Here is a 22,203-nt window from a genome sequence, read left to right on the forward strand (position 1 = left end):
AATGTTCACGCTACATGACAAACATTGAAATAACCTCATTTCGCTTTCAGCAAACATCATTGCTTTAGCGAGCTTTCTCATTTGTTTGTTACAAGCTATTTGCTTCCTGCATTTACAGAAGGCTGCAATGTAGTAACTAACTTTTGCCATGAAAATGAGCTGGACTAGAGCTCCCCAGAAATGTAGTTCTTCCTTTTGGGTGGGAAAGCAGACTGTGGCCTGATTTCTGCAGCCCTTCTTGCTCCCATCCTGTCTCTGTCCTTTTATATAGGTCTGAAGCACAACACTTGTCCACTAGATCAAAGCATCCATGCAGAACTTTGAAGCTCCTAGGGAAGTCAAGCAGAAGCTGGAATGGGCAGTTTTGTAGTAGAGGACTTCTCCTCCTTGGGATTTGATAGATTGATGCAAAGTTCATACCAGTAACTTTGGGAGAGCACTCTTCTGTCTGAATACAGCACTCTGCAGTGTCCCACCTAGTCCCCATTGGCTCCCTGTAGAACCCGCTGGTAGAAATGGCCACTTCTCATACGCGCTCTAACACAGATTTGATGAACCTAAAAAAGCCCCCTCCTCTCTGCTTACTACAAGAAGACCTTGGGGCAGCTAGTGCAGATTCACGATGGTAGGTGAGATGAGTCCAATCTCCGCACAGAAGCATGCATAGCAGACATGTTAATAACCCCCAAATTAAGGTATATCACTGTCTCCCTGCTGGTGTTACTTGAGCTGAGCTTGCCACCACTGTCCCAGAGTAACCAGCACAGCAGATATACCAAATTTCTTATGGCTAGCTTGACCTTATATAGCTTCATACATGGAAAGCTTAAACTGGGTGCCTATGCGGGGTGCTATATGAATGACTCGGTGCAGGTGCATCAAAGGGCTTGTTTTAATGTTAACTGAAATAGGACTGGATTCTAAAAAAGAGATCCAAACTGCCTTTTCTGCACTATCTCTTGAAAATAAAACAGCCAGACTCTGTAGAAAGGGAATCTGCATAGAAAAGCAACACCAGTTAAGTACATCCAAGCAACAGTCTCTCAGTTACCACCAGTACTTGCAGGGAAAGCAGAAAAGGTTTAGCATATTAGACACTAAAGAGTGAAACTACCTGTATATTATGCCCTTGGAATGGAGGAACTGGAGCCCGCATATGATTTCAGCAGCATAAAACCTGAGTGACAGAAGGCACAAGTTAGAACGGATGCTCCTCAACAGGCGCTTTCAACCAGACCCAAAAAGACAGAAACTTTGTCTCCATGGGAGCCAAAGTTTCATTAAGTTCCCAGAAGACTTGGAGTGTCTCCAGGAGGCTTGGGGTAACTGGGTTTTACAGGTAACTGATGGATGATGTGAGGTTCCCAAAAGCATGCCACACAGCTAGCAGCCCAACTCCCACTGACGCTGCTTTGCGAAATGGTGGGGATTTGAACCCTACTTCAGGGACTTGGAAGCCACGCTGCATGGCTGGCTGCAATTTTTTTTTTTTATATGTGACATGTGAGGACACGTCCTTCAGTGCTTCATTCTCTAGATCAGCTGTGGAGCAAAAAACCACCACCCAGCCCCTACAGTCTACCCTGCTTCACCTCAAGATATGGTCCCTGTCACAAGGAAAGCAGACCAGGTCGTGTCTGTGCCTCTCCCTTATTTATATTTAAAGTAAATCAATGAGTTACAGTGATGCACCAGGCTGCAAACTGCAAATTACAGTTAACTCCTCAGACCTCCAAAGAGCAGCTATAATTTGCCATGTCCAGTAGCTGCTGCCCCAGTGGAGTGCCCAGCAATGGGACTGGCAGGTGAGCATCTGGGTTTGGGGACCATAGACGGTCTTCTTGGTTGGTCAAACAGAGCTCTTCCGCTCAGATTTATGACTTGCTTTTGAAATTTTATCCAAGGTAAAAACTAGTTAGCAGCTTATTGGCCTTTCTCTGGAGCCTTTTTGAGTTTGAGAACTTTGTTCTCAACATCTTTCTGCCTAAAGGACACCACCATATCCTACTGCAAAGAGGCAGTGCAAGGCTGAAGCACTCTCCCAGAAGTGAATGCAACTGCAGGATCCTATGCTCCTCCAGTCTTGTGCAGCTCTGCTCCCTCAGTCTTCAATGCATTGGCCCCTAATTCTGAACATTCAAATGCTTTTGAAAAAAATCATCAAATTAAACACTGATTTAAATGAGGGTTGTTTTTTTTTTAATTATTAAATAAGAATTAATTTCTACAGTAGTTTCAATATTGACTTTTAAAATACCTTTTGCTCACCAAAGGATTAAAAGCACCTTTCATTTTATTCTAATTCTTCTATTTACTTTAATTAAAGTGAAATAAATTTTTAACTCCCTGTTGGTGTATTAATTTTTTATTTAAATTTACCTTTTGCACTTTTGATAGGTTTTGTTTTCCCCCACTGCCCATCTTTAAAGGGAAAATCCCATTACTTCTAACAAACAACAGCTTCACCTCTGATCACTGGACCGGGAACCTCAGCTTAAGCAGGTCCTGCAGCTTGGCTACGGGCCACACAGTGTTGCAAAGAACAAGATATTTGGTTCCACAGATGGCTGAAAAGGCATCTGTGGGATTTCTTTGATGGTGGTAAATCTGGGCTGGAGGTTAGGTCCACAGTGTCATTACTGGGGCCTCCAGTTGAGGGTTGAGCAGGAACTCAATGACTACAACAAAGAGCAACCCCAGGGCTGCTGTGGTTCACAGCAGATACCTGTAGCTTGCTCTAAAATGACCCTCATCCATGGGCCGTGTAATTAAGGTCTTAGGCATGCTTGGGGCTGTTTATAGACAGCGGAGGCACTTCCAGAGGCAAGATCTCAGGTGGATCAGCAGCCTAAGGGACAGCTTCTACCCAGCTCAGCTCTTGGCTCTGAACAAATGTTTGTGGGACTATGCTGAGATTAGTGCAAAATACGGGAGCCAGACCACAGGCTGGAAGGAGGTCCCTGGTTTGCAGGCTGAAGGATAAGCCTGCAGACAGATGCAATGCTGACAAGGGTATAGCAGCATCTGTAACACTTCCAGACAGAAATAGCTTTCCTGGTTGACCAAGAATGCAAAGCAAGGTCACGTCTGACTGAAATCAGCTGTGTGGATGGGCTCTAAAAAACCTTCTGTGGGAGGTGAAAGAGGACAAGGAGAGGAAGTGACTTGCTCCAAGTGAGTCAGGGTGATGACCCGCATGTCTATTTTGTTCAGTTTGGAGACAGCTGGGATACAGAGTGCTTCCGCTTCCAGCACAAGCATTATCCCCACTTTGCTGTGGGTAAGGTGCAGAGAGGTCAAATTATTTGCCCAAGGTTTCCTCTGCAGGACAGTAGCAGAGCTGGGAATAAAATGAAGATCCCTGGTGTCTCCAGCTGCTGCCTTTGCTTCTACCATTTGTGTGACCTACAAGCCAAAAGTTAATAAAAACACCTTACGTTGCTCTGGGAAGGTCGAACTTATGACAGCTCTGGATATGGAACATGAGGTCTCCTCCATTGAGGTATTCCATCACGAAAAAGAGGTTTTCCTAGAGAATGAGACAAGATGACAGTAAGGGGTGGGGAAGGGTGAGATAAAGTTGAAAAAAACCCCACCCAGAAAGCACTCAAAAAGAGGAAGGAAAAGATTACAACGAGGGTTTTGGAAAGAAAGCAGTTTCTTTTTCAGTTTCCTCATTTCTCTTTTGTTCTCTAAGCCCGTACTCACCCTCTCTGCTCTGATTTATATAAACAGCATTAGCAAACGTTGCAAACCCACTTAATAACCAGCTGGTGCCATTGATTTTTACCAGTAGACCTCAAGGCTCACTAGAAGGGGATGAATGACTCTACAGTGCCTGTGTAGCAGAAGGACAGATGGACAAGCTTCCTGGGGTCTAGTGGAAGAGGCAGAAGTAAATCCCAGGTCTCCTCTGGTCCCCAGCCCAGTGTATTATCCGTCCAGCAGAGTGATCTCAAGCTGGTGTTACTTGCATTCCCGCACACCTTTTGTGGGTCTGACCTTTTCAAGTGATCAGAGATGCCGGCCAGATGCTGCAATCTGTTTTTAAGCACACACTTGATTTTAAGCCTGGGAACTGCTCTATTAAATAAGGCAGGATGTAATTTGCTAGTGGGAAGATTCATGAATTAATCATATTTCTGGATGCCCACTGAGTGCTTGCATGTCAGAGAAGACTGCAAAGAGATCCAATCCTTGTCCTCAATTGCATGCAACTATCAGCCGTCCTACCAGGGCAGTGGAAAACTGTCCTCCTTGTACATAGGCAGGATGGGAGGAATCTCTGTGTTGAATAAAGAGCAGAACATATCATCAAGGCTTCCTTTCCAGTCCTTGATGTACACCACTTTATTCCCCTTGCTGCTTCATGAGCCATAACTTCACCACCAGGCCCCCACAGAAGCTGGGGCCTGATTCAGACCAATCCCCTCCACATTGAATTGCACCTACAAAGCAGGAGGGGTGCCTTTTTCTGGAAGAAGAGTGTCTGTACAATAAGTTATGCTCCCAGTTTAAACTTCTGTTTCAGGAATCTTAGCTTTTGTGCATAAATGCATGGATAAAATAAAATGGATGCAGTATTTTTTTTTTTCTCAAAAGCCTTTCTCTGTTGGGTACACATCTGAAATTAGTCAACTCCAGGCTATCTTAAAGTTTATAAATATCTTCTCTTTGTTGTGTATTGCCCATCACAATTTTTTTTTTTGGGGGGGGAATAGAGTTTTTTACTTGTATTTTTATATGTGATATAAATTTATATAAGTTTCACTTATATTTTTAACAGTCAAGGGAAGATCTTTACCCATAAGATCCAATGTAAGCATCTCTGGCAGCAAACCAAGATCTAGCTATTTAAAAAAACAGCAGTGTTTGTTCCTTTCAAATAACAGCTGTCTGCTCTAATTTGTGCAATTTCTTTAGCCAGATCCTTTTAATTACAGTACTCTTATTTCAATGGACGTCTGGCTGGAAACCCCACCTGTCATCCAACAAACCCAGGGCCAGATCTGCCCTCCTAGGGAAAGAAGGTCTTGCATCTGTAGAGGCCTGTGCACGTAAGTCAGTTGAAGCAAGTAAGAAGGCCAAATGGCGATGGGCAATTTCGTATAGAAATGCATAAATCTTGGAAGCAATGTGAGCTCAGGAGCTCATTCAGGAAAACACTTGAACAGATGCTCTTTGTGAAGGTACACAGGGATGTGATGAGGTTTAGCTAACAACAGACCAGCAGCCACATATATCACACTGGGATAGAAGAAACCTCATGGGTCTTCAAATGGGCCAGACTCAGCTTCAGTGGACTGGGAAGGAGAAACCCCCTGGGTTTCCCTGGAAAATCCATTGAGTTTGGCTACACCTTATCACACGTCTTTAAACATGACTTGAAGTCCATGTTTATTCAGCAGTTGTGCTCTGCTTGCTTGTGGATTTGAGCAACCATCTGATGCACCTATTTAAGTGAACTGGGGACTCTAACTTGAAACTGGGGACTTTGGCAGCATGCTTCTGCCATCTGACGAAAGAAAAGGTAGACAACCTCTCAGATTAATTGGCATCCAAAAATCATTATATGAACTCAGTTGCTCAACTGTCTAAAGCTCTAAAGCTGAAGACTACAAACTTAACTTAGGCATGATTAATACTGAAGTTCACGGTCTACCAGTTTCTGCAGAATGGTACTTAAATGCTGTTGAAAAGAAAAACGGTAGTGCTCTGAGTTTTCTGCTCTGAGACTTGGAAGTTCCCCTTGCTTCTTAAAAAGGTCAGTTTTCTGGAACAGCCCAGGGAGAAAAATTGCTCGAGATCCGCCTTCAGTACATAATTATGGGTACCAAGACGTTACCAAGCAGTGCAAGCTGCAACAAATTATTGGAGGCAGCTTCCTAAGCCTGAGATGTACAGAGCCGTAGAACATGTTAAAAATGAGAAGTGGCAAAACCCATGCTTGAAACCACTGAAAATTTGACAGTGTGTTAGAAGTTAAAGGGTTAGAAAAGCACAGGGGACGTGTTTGCAGACAGGCTCCAACCTACGCTTGCTCTTGTCCTGCGAAAGTTACCTGATGGTTCCTGTCTGGTACTGCCAGGCTCTGAAGTCTGTCAGCACCTGGAGCAGGCACGATGGGTTAAGTGGGTATTTCTCAAGGCATGGCAGCTGGGATGGCATGAATTTACCATGCCCTTAACCCCTGTGATGGTCCTAGCTCAGGGATGCCAAGCAAACAAACAGGAACGCTGTTCCTCAGTGATGAGACCTACACAGCTTTGAAGGAGGCTTGGGAAGAGCACCTCACCTTCACCCTATGCATCTGCCAGATGACAGATAACTTGCTGACCGCCCATGAGAGCATCCTTGCATAGCAAACACTCAAGTCAAACTTCTGGTCATGGTTCCAGACTTGCACAACAGAACAGATCTGGTCTCTTGGCAGAGTTTGGGGCCTTCTTTAATAACCACAGAGCTCAAGGAGGACTGTAAAGGCATTTCCTCCACTCAGCAATGGACACTGCCCCAGGATAGCTGGCTCTAGTTGTCCTGTGGACATCCATATGTCAACCATTCCCTACTTCTAAAGCATCTTTCAGGGCCCTTCTCCATTGTGGCAGAGGAAACACGACAAACCCCTCTGCAGGAGGATGAAGCTGCTCCTACAGCAAACAGAACCATGCAACATGGTGTTGTACAACACACAGACACACACAGGTGTGTCCTGCGCACAAAATAACATGGTTCCCTAGTCAACTTGGTCCTACCAGGTACTGAAAGATGTGATTACTGCAGGAACTCAATTTCTTGCCCTATCAGTGCCTCAGTGCCTGTGCTGAGCGGAGCTCCTCGCTGCAGGGCCACCCTATCCCTCTGTCTCTCCAGGACATGGCAGGGATGGAGTTAAACCAACCTGCTTCTGTTCTGCATGCAACTGCTGTGAGAATGAATAGTCACTATCAGAGATGCTTTCAACTTTATAAACAATGAGTATAAAGCAGGCAGCATTTAAATTGATCTTTTTTGAAGGTACATCATATAACAGGCTCTTAAAATCCTCAAACCAGCTGGAAGCCCTCCAGAGCACTTTTCTGCAGAGATTTTCAGATTTTGTTTTCTTGGCATTTGAAAGCACTTGCATACATACAAATACACAATTTAACACCATTTACTGAGGAGCAAAAATTCTTCTTCCCAGGGCTTCCAGGAGGAGGAATGTCGGAATAATTAAAGCTGCAGGACACTGTGGCTTTACCCTTATTTAGAGCAGTGACCCTAGCAAATGGGTCCATGTGGAGAACGCTCTGCAATGCATATTGAGTGGCCTAACCCCACTGCATGCCCACTGAATTAGGTTGGCCCTTGCCAAGGGAAAGGTTTGACACCACGCGATTCCTGCAGCTGATTCTTGTCCTCATTTTCATGCAGCTCAGCCCAGCCCAAGCTGGGTGCTCATCCATGCTTCGAATCTATTTTATTTCATGGGATAGATGGGAGCCAAGGGCCTTTCAGCCCTTCTCCACCACCACCACCACTACCCAGTGAGTGTTCCAGTTCCATCACAGCATCCCATCCAGTGGGAATGCAAGTAACGCATGAGCTCCTCGTTGTGTCTGCTCCCATGAGGAACAGCTAATGCAGGGTCCCTCCTTGCTAGTAGGTGACCATAGGAGGTATTAACATTGCTATTTGCACCATCTGGGGATAAGCAAAGCCAATTTGGTACAGATTAAAGCAACCCCAGGTTAATGTAAAGACTTTGTTTTCCCCTCTTGTGTAATGTCAATCTACCTTCTGGAGATGGCAGCATTTCTTACAGCTGTCAAATAATTCAGTCCAGTCCCCGATCTCACGATTTATTTTTTCTTCTACTCTTTGCATATTTGACTGTGTGTTTTACTTTGTATGTTTGACCGCATGTTAAAGAATCATTTGGGATGCTTATCTTCATGTGCCCATCTACTTGGTGAAAGCATATGAATGTATTTATATACACATATACAAATACATATGTATACATAAAGGTGCAGACATGGCTGGCAATAGCTTCTGTCACTTGAGTTCTGAAATCCCAGGACCTTTCCTCACAGCTCAGACCAGGGAGAGGACCTCACTCACAGTGGTAAACTGAGTTACTGTCAGCCCTGTCTTGCAAGAGAAAGTGGCTTTTCTTATCAGTATTGGGTGGGATCTTGGAAAGAGACTGATTTTCTCAAGGCTAGAAAAAAAAATTCTGTCAAAATTTGGGGATAAAAAAAATTACCAGACTAAAAACTAACCCAAAAGTAGTCAAATTTATGAAATATAAATATTTTGTCAGCTGAAAAATAGGCGAAAAAAAGTAATATTTTTATTTTAAGAAGTGAAGGGGTTTTTTTCAGGACAAAGAGCAGCTACACAGCTACTACTTTTAGAAATCTCAGGCAAAACTGAGTGCATTTTGGGCCAATTTTCCTCAGAGCCAGACAACAGGAAAGCAATTAGAATGTGTATATTTAATATGTTGATCATCTATCACTTAAAAAAACTACACTTGTGAGCTGGTCCCCTCTTTTCCTTGCCAATACACTCCACCTGTTCATTCCACATGGGCTGACGTGACCTAGAAGTGTCCTGTAAGGACTTCATATTTTTTATGTTATAATTACAGCTGCTCACACCTTCTCTGGCAGAACTTTGTTGAAATCCAAAAGCTCTGCTGAGATGCTGCTATTTCTATTGAACCATGTTGAAATTTTGGCTAGGATTGAATGAGACCTTGCCAGTTTCCCTGCTTGCTGGTTGCAAGAGGTAAAATCCCCAAAGCCTCCTTAAACTTTCCAGTTCTTCCCTAGCTTTCCCATCAGCCGGCTCAGATTTGGCCAACTAGCCCTGGATCAAATGTTTCCAAGCTGACTTATCCCCCACAAAATACTAGGAGGATGGAGACCTCGAAACCTTGAAGCTTCAAGATCATGTCTCCCAAATGGATGAACACCAAAGCATGGGATGGTTTGTGCAAGGGAAAAATAATTGCGTTGCCCTGTAATTCCCTTCCTTACCCTTTCCTTCTTGGTGAGTGCCAAAACTGGATGCTGGCTAGAAAGTTATCTGGTCTGGATGCCTCATCCTGTGACCAAGATTTTTATTATGCTTTTAGTTTAATCCATCTAATATTTTGTTGTGCTTCAGCAGTTCAGCAGTGCTGGAAGTCAAGGCTGGCAGGATGACTTCTGCAATGCATCAACATCTTACAGCCATGCTGTGGACCGAGAAGATCCTGCATTGCCTGGGGAGGGCATGTCTGATTCCGGGCTGCTCAAGAAGGTCCGTGGCACAGCCAGGCAATGGAGCTGAACATCGAAAGGGTGTGAAACGCGCGTGTGCCAAACTACAGGCTCTGATTCAGGCCAAATAATTCAGCCCTGTCCCTCTAACGGCAAGACAAAGATAGAAGAAAACTGAAATTGCCCTTGGAAAATTTTGCAGGAATTGCAGTTTCCTCCGAGGAGATATTTTAATGAGAAGTCTCCTGAAAACGCTCATGGAAAACACTTCAGAGCCTAAGAATTTTAAAATTAGGATCACAGTCCTTATTTACAATCCTTTTCTCCTTCCTGCCAATGTAAGAGATTTTAAAGTCAGTATTAAGCACATTAAAACAACAGAGCATGTGAAAATGGCTCACCACCAGGACTTTGAAAAGATATAATACATTAAAAAGCAGGAAAGGAATGTTTCTGTAACATTTTCTTTTAAATCGCAATAAAGATTCTTTTTCTTTTGGGTTGAGATAGCCTTCTGTGTTGCTATTTTGCGCTACAAGACAAAATGCCTAGGGACTTAATTTGCATTTAGGTAAAGGGTATGAATAAAAATTTGGTCAAGGAAGTAAAGAAACAGAAACAAAAGTGACTTTCAGAGAGGGAAAGCCTATTTTTATCACAGAAGATCAGTGAAATGCAAAAAGAAGAATAAAACATAAGCACTAGGATGCTTGTCACTGTTTTGGCATTCCTAATTTTGGGATTTCACAGAATTATAAACATGTTTTTCCTCCTCTTTAACACAACAGAATCCCTTTAAATCTAATGCAACAAAAAAAGCTCTCTGAGCTTGTTGTTAAAATTCCCACCATATAATTATGTCAGCTGAATATCTGGATGCAAAGATTACTGCAGTAAAATAAAAGAGTCAAGTTCAAAAACAGATCGGGAAAAGAAAACCCATGTGTTTGAATTTATTCTCGTGTAGCAAAACATGACAAGTATTCCGAGTTGCGAAAGCACTGATCATTCAGCCTCCGCAGGAATAAAAAAGGACCATTAGGTGCCTGGTGCCTACAAAACCTGTCTGAAAGGCTGTCAAGCTTTATTTATTTCAGCATTCACTGATCACCTGGGTTGAAGCCAGAAGGAAACTCATCGCAGAGCTCAGGGAACTGTCAACCGATTATATGACTTTTTTTCCCTCTGGAGACATGGGGTCTACTGAGGTTCTTGTTTCAGTGTAGGAATAGTCCTGCTTTTACTGTCCTTTGCAGAGGCACTCAGCACCTGAAGCAGCTCAGAAACCTTGTAAGTCAAAGCATTAGAGATTCAGGATGGCATTGACACATGCATTTCTGTCTGAAACTACTTCTCTATCTGGTGAAACCCTAACAAAATTCAATTTTTCAATATTAAAGTCCAGAGAGGGAGTACACAACAGTACCCTGGCTTCTAAAATGATTGCTCCAGAAGCTATTACAACTGAACCGAGGTGTCCTTTGAGCCGTGAAAGCTTGTCCATGGCTTGTCACAGCTCTCCTGCTTTGAATGACTTTCACGTGTTGAGCAATCGCTGCTTGGTTTGCAAAGGTCAGAGGAGAAAAACATAAGCTAGAAATAAATCCTAGCCCAGAGCTGCTTTGGCCTGGGCAGCCACATTCCAGCTTCTGTATCTGTGAACTTGAGGGCAAAATAGAGAGATCAAATAACGTTGAAGTGGCAATGTTGACTTGGGATGAGATGGATGGAGATTCTTTTTTATGTCAAGTGGGCAATACTGTGATGTTAACCACAAGACAGTATAGGAAAAGATCACTTGGGGGTTTGAGCCTGACACCCAGGAATTTTTCAGGCACTCATTGCTTTTCCATCCTGCAGGTTTTCCTTGCCTCAGCCACAACTGGAAGCCCAGCTTCCCCCTTAAATGGCCAGTAAATCCCACCTGGCTGCTGGCATGACTCCATTTGGTCTCTCATCTTTTTGCTGTGGTCTCATGAGGGAAGTGGACACATGCATGCATGCACTGCCTGAAAAATTCATGTGCCCATCCCAAACCTGACCTCCAGCTTCCAGGGTTGGACAAGGACTGGACCACAAACAACACAGATCTGCTGCTGCATGCAAGTCAGCCACCGGCATTAGTCAACCTTCCCTTGGGCACCTGGAGTTGCAGGCAGCACAAGAAGCTCTCCCTGGAGTATAAACTCCCTCGCAGAGCTGTGGATGTTGTGAATATTTTGTCTTTTTAATCAAGTCTTGATTTTCTTTGCTTTTGGAGTTGGGTCATTTATACTTTCATCAGAAATCTAGCCCGCCCTCCCTCCCCCCCCCCCCAAAAAAAAAGACAATTAATTCCTTTCCTCTCCAGGCAAGGATCTATTCCCAGGACATGCTGCCTCACTGTCAGTCCCGAAAGGGTTAAACACAAATGCCTGGGCTTCATGTCACAACGCCTACAGCAGTTTGCAGACGTTCCCTGTTATAAATTTAATCCGTCTTTAAACAGGTGCCGCATCCCATGGGTGCCTGGGATATATTGCAGAGGTTATATTTGTTTCTTCTGACCCCACAGAAGGAGCAAGACTCTCGCTGAGCATGTCCTAACCTCACACCATGCAGTATTTTGTATCCCTAAATCCTCAGCAGGCACTGAGAGCATCCTAACAAAGCTCTGGACAAGCAGCCTTGAGAGACTGACATTCCTCTAAATTTGAGCTTTGGGATAGCAAACACCTCTCAGGAATGGTTTGGGTAGGTTGGACAGACAAGGTAATCTCTCAAATTTCCTTCCATATTTTTTTTCTATGCCCTCCATGTGCTTTAGTGCTAAGATGATTGGTTGTGGCTGCAGAAAAGGCTCTGGAAAACTAACCAGTTGGTGGTTCATTGCCACGTAGGGCCACAAAGGTATATACTTTACTTAAATGTCACTTCAATTTTGGTTTGGAGTCCTAAGCAGGATTTGCAATGAAGATGCTTTCTGTTGCTCCTCTGAACTGCAGCCTTCACCACCAGTGGTCCTGCTCAAATTCGGAAGAATCTGATGCAATTTAATGGTAACTGGGGGCAAAGAAGACTCCCAAAGTGAATGATAGCATGTTTATTCTCCATATTCAGAATTTCTTGAGTTAGCTCTGATCCAGGCTAGTCACTGCAGCACACTGCTTCATGGTCCAAGGAGTTCAGATAACACCAGCGTGGGCACATCTGCACCCTGGCTGCGGATGTGGCCTTTGCACATCCTCAGCCCAGGGTACCAGCACACAGAATTTAATAGTGGCCCTCTGCATAGTCACCTCAATCAGTCTTGGACAACATAAATGCACCCTTCAGGTTAATGTGAGGAAGGCAGATGAAATTTCTAGAGCCATTTCCCAAGTGGTTAACCTGAAGATCCCTTCCCTTAGCATCACCTCATGTCCAGGCTATTCCTGAACATCTAAGAGGCTTAAGCACTTCACCACCAAGTATCTGTATCTCAGCAAAACATCCTCAGCCCATGGAGGAAGGTGACAGATCCTTGTCTTACCTTGGTCTGGAACGTACAGAAGACATGAGTCAGGAATGGGTGCTCCCAAGCTAAGGAGAGGACTCTCTTCTCTACCATCGTACATTCAACGTCATCATCCATCAGCACCACATCCTTCTTCAGGGCTTTCACGGCGAAATACTGGTCTGTGCTCTTCAGCTCGGCAAGGAACACCTAAGGTGGAAAGAGCTGCTCAGAAAGAGTGATGCTTTTCTCTCAGAGCTGACAACATAGCCGTGTGAGGATGGAAGCTGAGCTCGGGGGAATTCACAAGGGTAGACCTTAAAAAAGCTGATGTTTAAGGCCCAGTTCTGCCATTAAGACTTTGTAGACTTTGAGTTTGTTCCCCACACCCAGAATGGAAGCTGGACCCTGGGGAAGGATGAGAAGGTCTTTGCAATTACAAAAGCAGGGGCTAGGTGCCCATATGGACAGGACATGCCAGAGCACCAAACACTTCTGATAACAGAAACCATCTTTATGCAAATGCTCATGAGATACATTTCCTGTTTTCTGACTTCAAATAACAAAACATAGAATATTGCTTTGTCAACATGTGAAATGCAAATACCCTACACCAGAACTTCAGCAGGTGTAAACCGATGTCCACCAGTAGTTAGACTGATCTATATCAGATGTTGACTTTCTCCCCTTCCTCCCAGTTAGCAGGAGGCCTGAGCAAACAGGTTGGGTGCCCCGTGCTTCTGCAGGGCTTCTTCTCTGAGAAGAGCAAAACACATCCCAGAGGAGTTAGGACCCCTGTCTCTTTTTATGGGCATGGAAAGTGAGACACGGAGCAGCAGAGAAGGGTTTTCTAGAGACCACAGAGCAAAGAAGCCTCTGCTGGCAGGCAGTGCCAGCCCAGATCTTTACGCTAACAGCCTGTTGGCACTGTTTCCCATAGACTGGATAAATACGTAAGATTCATCAAAGAGGTCTTTGAAGTTCTCTACCAGACACTATTTACTGAGTAAGCTCAGACATGTTTTAGCCCTGACAAAAGTTTTATTTACTCTTTTGGCTACTGCTGCATTTCACTTTGTAGCACTAGACAGAGAGTAGAGCCTAGAGCCTCCCTCTGTCTCTGCAGTGAATGACCAGAAATGCCAACAGTGCTGATGCTGCAGGCACCCTTTTTACCCCGTTTTTGTGCAGGGCACTGCTTTCCTGGGGAAACTGGGGATCGCAGTACATTTGTGACTGGTGCTGTGACTTGCAAGGTGCAGGTAGGCAACGTTAGAAGGGGGCTTCCTCATGGGTCTGGCCATCATCCTCACTGGTCCATGAAGAGCTGCAGAGACCCCTCAGGCGCTGAGACCTGCACGCTCTGTCCCCTCTATGGGGAAGTGAATCTCGTTCCAAGCAAATAAGGGCACCAGGAGCAACACCTACACAGGAAACTTGTGGGTGACGGTTGTTGCAGAAGGGCATGAAATAGCCCATCCTCTCCACACCCACATGGTGTGCTGCAGAGAGATGCAGCCGCTTGCAGGCTTGGAGAGTCCATGTTAACATAGGGGCCTGAAGCAAGGTACAGAATCTGCTTCAGTGGAGGTATTCAAGACTTGACTAGACAAACCCCTGAGCAACTTCATCTGATTAGACCCATTTTGAGCAGCAGATTGGATTAGATGACCTCCAGAGGTCCCTTCCTTCCAATGTAAATGTTTCTATGGCATCTATGCTCTCGAGCCCAGGTTAGTCTGTGCTGTGGATTTTGGGGTATTCTGGCTTAGCTCTAACTGAGATCCCTCAGCTCTGCTTCCCACGCAAACTGTGGACATGCCAACTATGGAAAGCCAATACAGCAAATATTTCACCAGTTTAAGAATTGGCTGCGGCAATTGCTCCAGCTCACTTAGCAGGCAAAAAGCAGCCCTTCTTTAAGGCACAGTTTCCACCTTGGAAAGACATGGGATCTGAGCAATGTATCGTGATACTCATTCTCCTTATTGGCTGTGAAAATACAATGGTGAGTTCCTCTGAAATTGCTTCATGCAGCTCTGCGCTGGCACTGAATAGCACCAGTCCCCTTCCAGGGGACATCTGCAAGAAGGAGGAACAATCCACAATTCATCAAGATTAATGAATCCACTGAAAACAGGTGGTTCTTGTTTCAGAAGCACAAATTCTTGGCTGTTGCAAAATTTGCTTTACGCTCCAGCACAGATCGGAGCTGGGAAAGAGCAGTTAGCATTCCCAGCTGGGGACCTGCTGCTCTGGAGAGGGGAGGTGATCCATACTCTTCAGCTAATGCTTCCGCCCCACTCCGAGCTTGCTCAGCTGAGTTGGCAGCAGTAGCTGCCTGAAGGGGGACAGCACAGAGATTGTTCCCACCAGCTCTCTGTGGATGCCCAGGCCCCGTCAACCTGCACAGAAGGGGAAGTTGTAGCTTTACTTGGCTGCTTTCCTCTCCTGTCATGGACACTCATGAGACAGCAAACTAACAGGGCAGAGGGAAGGGCAAGGGGAAGACCAAGTTCAAGACTCAGCCATGTCAGAGCAAGGGTTCTTTGAGGACTTAGAGATGTTTTGTCATAAATGGCCTTCAAACCACATGCTATTTTCTTCACAGAAAGGGTTGTCAAGCTCTGGAGTGGGCTGCCCAGGGAAGTGGTCAAGTCCCCATCCCTGGAGGTATTTAAAAGAAGGACAGATGAGGTGCTTAGGGACATGGTTTAGTGGTGGGATGGCAGGGTTAGGGTAACAGTTGGGCTTGATGATCTTAAAGGTCTTTTCCAACCTAAATGATTCTATGATTCTATTTAGTGCCATAATAAGCAATATGCAGACCTGTGCAGTGGTGTCTAGTCCCCTGACGCTTACCTTGCCAAAACTGCCCTTCCCCAGCATCTTATGCAGGACAAAATCTTCAATGGTTAGTTTTAGCTGCACTTGGTGCTCTTCTTGCTCCTGGGGCTGTTCTCCCAAGTCTGTCTCTATTAGAGACTCCCCCTTCACTGTCCCCTCCACCGGAGATTCCCAGGAGATGCCCTGTGGCTCTGCAACACACATCAAAGCATTCAAATAAACCCCTGAAAATGAACAGAAAACCGCCAGAACACTTACAGGTATTGTGTTTAGAGTTTTAAAAGGGTATTTAAAATAAATGGAAATGTGGTGGCCACATCTACTAAGTAGATTGGCTCTGCTCCCACATTGCTTTCTCTCCAGAGGAAATTTTACTCCAGTGTAACTCCATCTTCTTCAGTGGCATTACTCCCACTTTACAAACTCCTTCATCTGTCTTTCTGTTTTATGGCAGCAAAACACGACCAAACCCATCATTTCTGGCCACCTGTGCTCTTCCTTCCTTCTTGCTGGTTGCCGTTATGATGTGCTCCCATTTTTTTGAGGCTTTTTCAAGACCCTTGGCAAAGCAAGCAAGTGAAAAGACAGGACAGCATTTTCATATTGGGTCCCTGCTCTGGATGTGAAGCTCTGATCAAGTGCTCCAGCTGTCCTGGAGTGGTTACTCAGAGTTTCTTCAATACTTACTCGGATGTACGTGAACTTCTAAGATTCTGACCTTTACTGGATTTATCCCATGTACTCAAGTGGACGCCTGCTGTACTGTCCTAAACTGCTGAACAGCAAGAACACTACTCAGCAGAGAAACAGAGCCACAGGTAAACCAGATTTGAAACCACTTGGGGCTTTACTGATTCCCACCATCATAGCCAGTTCTACTTGTAGAAAAGAGAGAAAATAAACACAGATGGGGACATTATTTATTTCTCCTTAGGGGCCAAAAGGCATTGTCCCCTTAGCTCAGATGGTACCAAAACCAGCCTTTGAGGCTCGGTAGCCTGGTGCTGCACAGTGTCAAACCCAGAACACTGGTATAATGTGGCTCTACCTGTGCCTTCTGACATTTTCCTCTAGTCCAGCTTCCAGGATATTATCTCCACACAGGGCAGTATTATCTTGCATTGAGAAGGTGGATGATGGTGAGGCCTGGGCTGGAAGCTTGACCTTTGGCTAAGGGCTGGACCTAAGGACCCACTGTCCCAGTCCTTGCTAGGTTTAATTGTTGATTCACTTCCACGCTTCTTTTTTCCCTCCACTTTCTGGTACATGCATTTTGAAGCTTGTGGGAGGCAGAAAAGCAGTGTGTCAGTGCCATCATAGGTCTACTGCAGTTACAGGATAGTTCTTGGAGCGGTACCATGAACCATGAAGCTCAGGGGATCCTGAAATGGCCTTTTACGTAGGCCACATGGGTCTCATGAAAGATGGTGGCATTTTTTCTTCAGAGTCCTATGACTCAAGCACAAAGCAGACAAACAAGGGATATCCCCAGGGGACTGTAATTTTTCTTTTAGGCCACCGAGCCCCCAGTAGCTTTGTCCAAGGTCTGTTAATCAACACTCTTCCCTGATCTCTCATTCACCCTCCTAAATGTCTGCTCTTGTAGCACAGATGTCTGTGACACCTAAATCATCTCATGGGTGAATGAAGTGGGGATCTGTCAATGGTTTTCAAAGGTACTGGATGTCAACCCCCACTTGAAAATATGAAATCAGAAAGAGAATTGGCCATGGTGATCAAAAGGACTCCCAATCTCCTGTTTAGAGCTTGGTTTCTTTCTGAAGTTCTCAGATTTTACAGTCTACAAGTCCCAAGAAGGTAATAAACACATTACTGCCAGTAGAGGTATGAGGTGTGCTCAAGTACCAGGTCAGAAAGAGAGTCTAGGGGTTAGCTGAATGAGTGGTGGTTGGTGTCTCATGTCACCAGAGGTTGCAATGACATGGGGCAAACGCAGAAAGGAAAGGAACCAGGTTGAGATCTAAGGTATCTATCTGCCATGCCCAAGTGATGTGGCTGGGAAGAGTTCTTGATATCTTGGGATGAGAAAGGGTATGTCTTGCTCTAGGCTGGAAAGATGCATGAAAGATTCAACAACTAATAAATTCCCCATCCTGCCACCTCCACCTAACCATGTACAAACCAAAAAATTAACAAAGCCTGCTGTCTCATATCACTAGTGGAAACTACCTTTTTTTCCTGTTGTAGATGCTGGCAATGTCTGAAGCGGCGTTACCTCCTTCACAGGAACTGGGAAGCCAATTTCAAGAGGTCCATCCCTGGAGATCTGTTCAGTGTCACGCTGACAGCGAGCCTGGATTACAGAAAACAGCAAATGACTTTTGAGCCAAATGTCATGTTCTGAGCTTATGGATACTGTGGCTTCTTGAGTGTGACTGTCACAGAAGCCAACATCTAGAAGAGGTCTTTGCTTATAAGAAGAGAATCTCTGTACCTAACGTTTAGGTGTGTGGTAACCTAGAGGAATCTACAGCCTCCTGTGAGATGTGCGTGGGTGTCAGCAGGTCTTTGTACTGCCAATGTAGAGAGCCTCTATTTTGCACAGAGGTCTGAGTCCCTAGCTACCCACACAAAGGGCATTTTAATTAACAATCTCCTTCCCAACAGTCCTCTTTGAAGAGAAATCTGGAAAAATACTAAAGGCTGGAGCATGCTGCAGGCTCATCCCCATACAGTGTCTGGATGTCACTCTGAAGAACTCCGTTCACCAGGATGTTGCAGAAGGTAAGAGTTTGCCAGAATTCAAGGGTGATGAGACAAAAGCATGAAAGATAAATCCTCTGAGGGCTACTGAACACTAAGACTCCACCTGTGGCTCAAGAAGCCCCCAAAGTCTAAATTTCTGGAGATAAGGAGAGTATTTTTGGGAAAGTATCTAGTGTTTGCCCTTTTAACCTCTCAATGGTGACTCCAAGCCTACAGTGCAAGAAGCTGTAGAGAGACAGCAGGTAGGAAATAGAGAAGCAAGAGCAGAAAAAAACTCCTCTTTGGCAGTTTGGCAGCATTATCTATCCCACATGAGAATATGTGAGAAATATGCAGAGCGAAAGCTGGTAGATAGCCCCTCAGGAAGGTATAGATGGAAATACATATGCTTTATGGATGAAGATGTTGCCTTGAGATACTTGAGTAACCTAAATATAGAGGACTGGTAACCTATGGATTTTGTCCCTCTCTAAGGTTACTCAAGAGCTGAGAGGCACCCTAACAACCCTGATTTTGAGCTAGAATGTCTAATTTTTTTAATGGTTTTGGGCTTGCAATAAACTATTTTTCCTTCTTTAAATTCAATTTTCTGTGTTCATACCGTGTGTGGCAGTAGTATCTAAATCTTCTCCCCAAGGCCCAGGTGTCTTCATGAGAGTCACAGGACAAATTGCTAAGTCACGAGCACAGAGCAAGGTAGTGACAGCAAAAGGACCCAAATTAAGTTCCCCTCACTTTTTGGGGACCGTGTTACACAAAGTCAGTTATGAACGTAACCTAACTACAACTGTACCTAATCAGAGCAAGAGTCCAGGTCATGTCCCATCTGCAGTGGGGGTCACCAGGTAAAGATATAAGAAGAGTGCAGATATGCAAACTCATCTCCTCAGAATATTCTCCCTATCTCCAGAGATATGCGGCTCAGAGATTTCCTGATTCAAAGGCAGTGTTATAATAATAGAATAATTATTAATAATTCTATTATTCCCGAATGGACTTCTCTTCTATGAACACTGGTGATTGTCACGTGAACCCATGAAAACTTGTGGCCTCCACAAAGTGCTGAGATGAGCTTAACTACCTATTCCATGAAGGATCCATCCTAGTCTTTACCTAGAACTTGCTACTCACAGTGCTCCACCCAATGCCCTTATTCCTTGCACTGAAACAAACATTGACCTATTGATCCTCCTTTCTCCAGGTCACTCAAGGCTTAAAGTATTTACCTGCTGGGTGCTTTCTATCATTGCCAGAGCTTCAGCCATTAGTTTCTGGTTAACTCCACAAAGGTTTGCTACTTTTGTCTGGCACTTGTGATGGACATTCATGCCACATGCTGAAAGAAAGAACAAGAGGTGTCAGGACAACAAAGGATAGCTAGGCTGTAAAGGGTTTGACATCAGGCTGGGCAGGAACACGTGCTGCTATTGGCCAAGGGCAGACATCAGCCACATAAACGGCTCAAAGCCTGGGCATCATTTGTGTCTTGTGAGATGGCATTCAGGTAATTTTTTTGGTTCTCTATGAAGACAAAGGTTTTTTATGTCTTTTTCTGGGCCTTTCCACATCCATCAGCCTGTGCAGCTACAGGCTACCAAACGACAGTCTATCAGCTCAGAGATAAACTGTAATCACAGAACAGGATCTCCCCATTGGTACAGGATCATGAAGATAGTGAAGTGTCTTGGGTCTGTCTGATAGTGGAAATAGAGCATCCAAGTTGATACTAGGAGTGATTTTGGAAGATAAGCAGTGTCACTGAGATGTTCTTTGCCTTTCTGGGAAGCAACCCTTCAGCCTTGTGGACCACATATCTTTCTGTATACTGACAGTTGTCCTACTTGAATAATGATCCCCCTTGAAGGCTGGTCCTCTTGACCACTCCTTCACCACCCTGGATACCACCTCATGCAGGTCTTGTAGAGAATTGTGATAAATGAGATTTGGCTCTTCAGATTGCAACCCTCTAAAGGCCACTCCCATGCTCAGTTCGTGCCACATACATCAGGGACTCACCATCACACTTCAGTCCTTGTCGTGCAAGGCCCCAGAGGAGCGTGCCGCAGTGCTCACAGAAAGTTGGGCTCTTGTAGTTGTAGACTTTGAAGCGGTGAGGAACGCTCTTTATGGAACTGCAAGAAAAAAGCCGTGTTGGCAATTCACTCCTCAGCTCTGTTTGGAAAACTATCAGCCCCCAGGATTGTACCACAGAAGCTGGGATGTCTACTGCCCCTTTATCCTTGAGTATGACCACCAAGAAGAAACCATCTGTAACTATCATCCAGATATACAAAGCTAAATTTTGATACATAATATCTGTGCAGTTCAGTGGGAACTGGGTAATTTAATCTCTGGGCTTGATTTATCTGACCAGATAACTCACATCTCAGCTACGCACCCAGGCTCCCTTAATGCTCAGTGGAAAAACAGGGGTACTTCTAAAAATGATTCACCTCATCCTGAAATAGATGTCTACATTTGTTGTCAGGAATCACTCTTTGGAAGAGCCCATTTTCCTTCTTTTAGTTTATAGGGAGTCAAAGGTGATGACAAAGTTGGATACATCTGCCCTGGAGATGTCAGAAGACAGTGAGATGAATCTCATTTCTAGAGACTGTAAAAGGAGACCAGAAGCCAGGGTAGGACTGGAAGCAAACAGAAGCTGTGGGACACAATTAAGAAAAAGGGAATAGTCCTATCAAGAGTTTAAGTTCCCTTTACGCCCACCAAAACCAGAAGGCTTATTATAAACTGATGTGAGAAAAATAAAATACATAATAGTGGAGATGCCAGATCGTCCACTGACTGTTTGGAAATCTCAGATAACACAGAGTGGGATGTTGAAGTACTACTCTGAAAATTCAGTGTGCCTAACAACATGTAGAGAAGAATTTCCTCCAGTAAATCTCCCCCTCATGTCCACAACTGCCTTCTGAGCTGTACTTCATACAAGAGAAAAATGTCAGTCCTGATTCAGCAACTGCTTGTTCAGCAGCTGCATTTGAATAAATCAGAGGTAGGAGGTAATGAAACCACTGGGAATGTAAAAAACAAAGGGCACAGATCAGATCACTCAGCCTTTAGCTCAGTAACACCTTTTGCTTCACCCGAATTTGTTTTACAGCAATGTAGGAGAAATTGGAGTGGCGCCCAAGTTTTTTTAAAAGCAACCCAATAATAATACGTACCATTGTTTCTCTGCTGTTGATTGCTGATCCTGTACACTTGGCTATTACTTTATCAATGCACTTCTTATGAATGGCAGCATTACATTCTGAAAGAACAAGCATGTTACGATGTTAATAAAAAAAACCCTTAAGAAAAGATCAAGTAAATGATGATAGCAACAAAATCAAAAAAGTTTCTTACGTCTGCATTGATAACCTTGTTTATTCAGACCCCTGAAATAAACAGAGAAATGGTTAACTCTGAATTTTATGAAAGCCTCAACAGAAGAAAGGAGAGCAACATTTATGAAAGAAACAGAATAAAACAGCTTTGCTTTTTAATCAGTCTTTATAGAGCTACTGTAATCTAAATATCTGTATTCAACCTAACTGTGGAGTGATTCTCTGTGGTTTTCACAGCCCATATTCACATTCTGAATTTCACAATATCCAAATAGCAAACTGGGCTGATGAGACATGTCCGTCCATTTGGCCAAAGACAAAAATATTTATAAAAATAAACCAAAAAATGAAGGGAATCTTCACAGTTGGAATTACAACTGTGAACCGCATCCTTGAAGTGATGCAATAACTCTACAAGTAAGATGCCAAGGGTCCTCTCCTGCTGCCTTTACTGACCGCAGGAGCATAGATATTCACCGGAGAATCACAGAATCATAGAATCATTTACGTTGGAAAAGACCTTTAAGATCATCAAGTCCAACCGTAAACG

General features: G+C 44.3%; 1 protein-coding gene across 1 annotated transcript in view; it reads right to left on the bottom strand.

Annotated features, from left to right (window-relative positions):
- The window catches only part of PRKCQ (protein kinase C theta), a 65,648-nt gene that overhangs the window by 13,854 nt on the left and 29,591 nt on the right, over positions 1-22,203 (bottom strand). Inside the window, 10 exon segments of the mRNA XM_009648419.2 lie at positions 1,115-1,177; positions 3,438-3,529; positions 12,766-12,939; positions 15,592-15,767; positions 17,767-17,890; positions 19,530-19,639; positions 20,320-20,420; positions 20,422-20,435; positions 21,492-21,577; positions 21,673-21,704. Of these exon segments, the coding sequence (XP_009646714.1) occupies positions 1,115-1,177; positions 3,438-3,529; positions 12,766-12,939; positions 15,592-15,767; positions 17,767-17,890; positions 19,530-19,639; positions 20,320-20,420; positions 20,422-20,435; positions 21,492-21,577; positions 21,673-21,704 (972 nt within the window).

This window comes from Egretta garzetta, unplaced genomic scaffold (assembly GCF_000687185.1).
Source record: "Egretta garzetta isolate BGI_Z169 unplaced genomic scaffold, ASM68718v1 scaffold260, whole genome shotgun sequence".
Classification (NCBI taxonomy): Eukaryota; Metazoa; Chordata; class Aves; order Pelecaniformes; family Ardeidae; genus Egretta; species Egretta garzetta.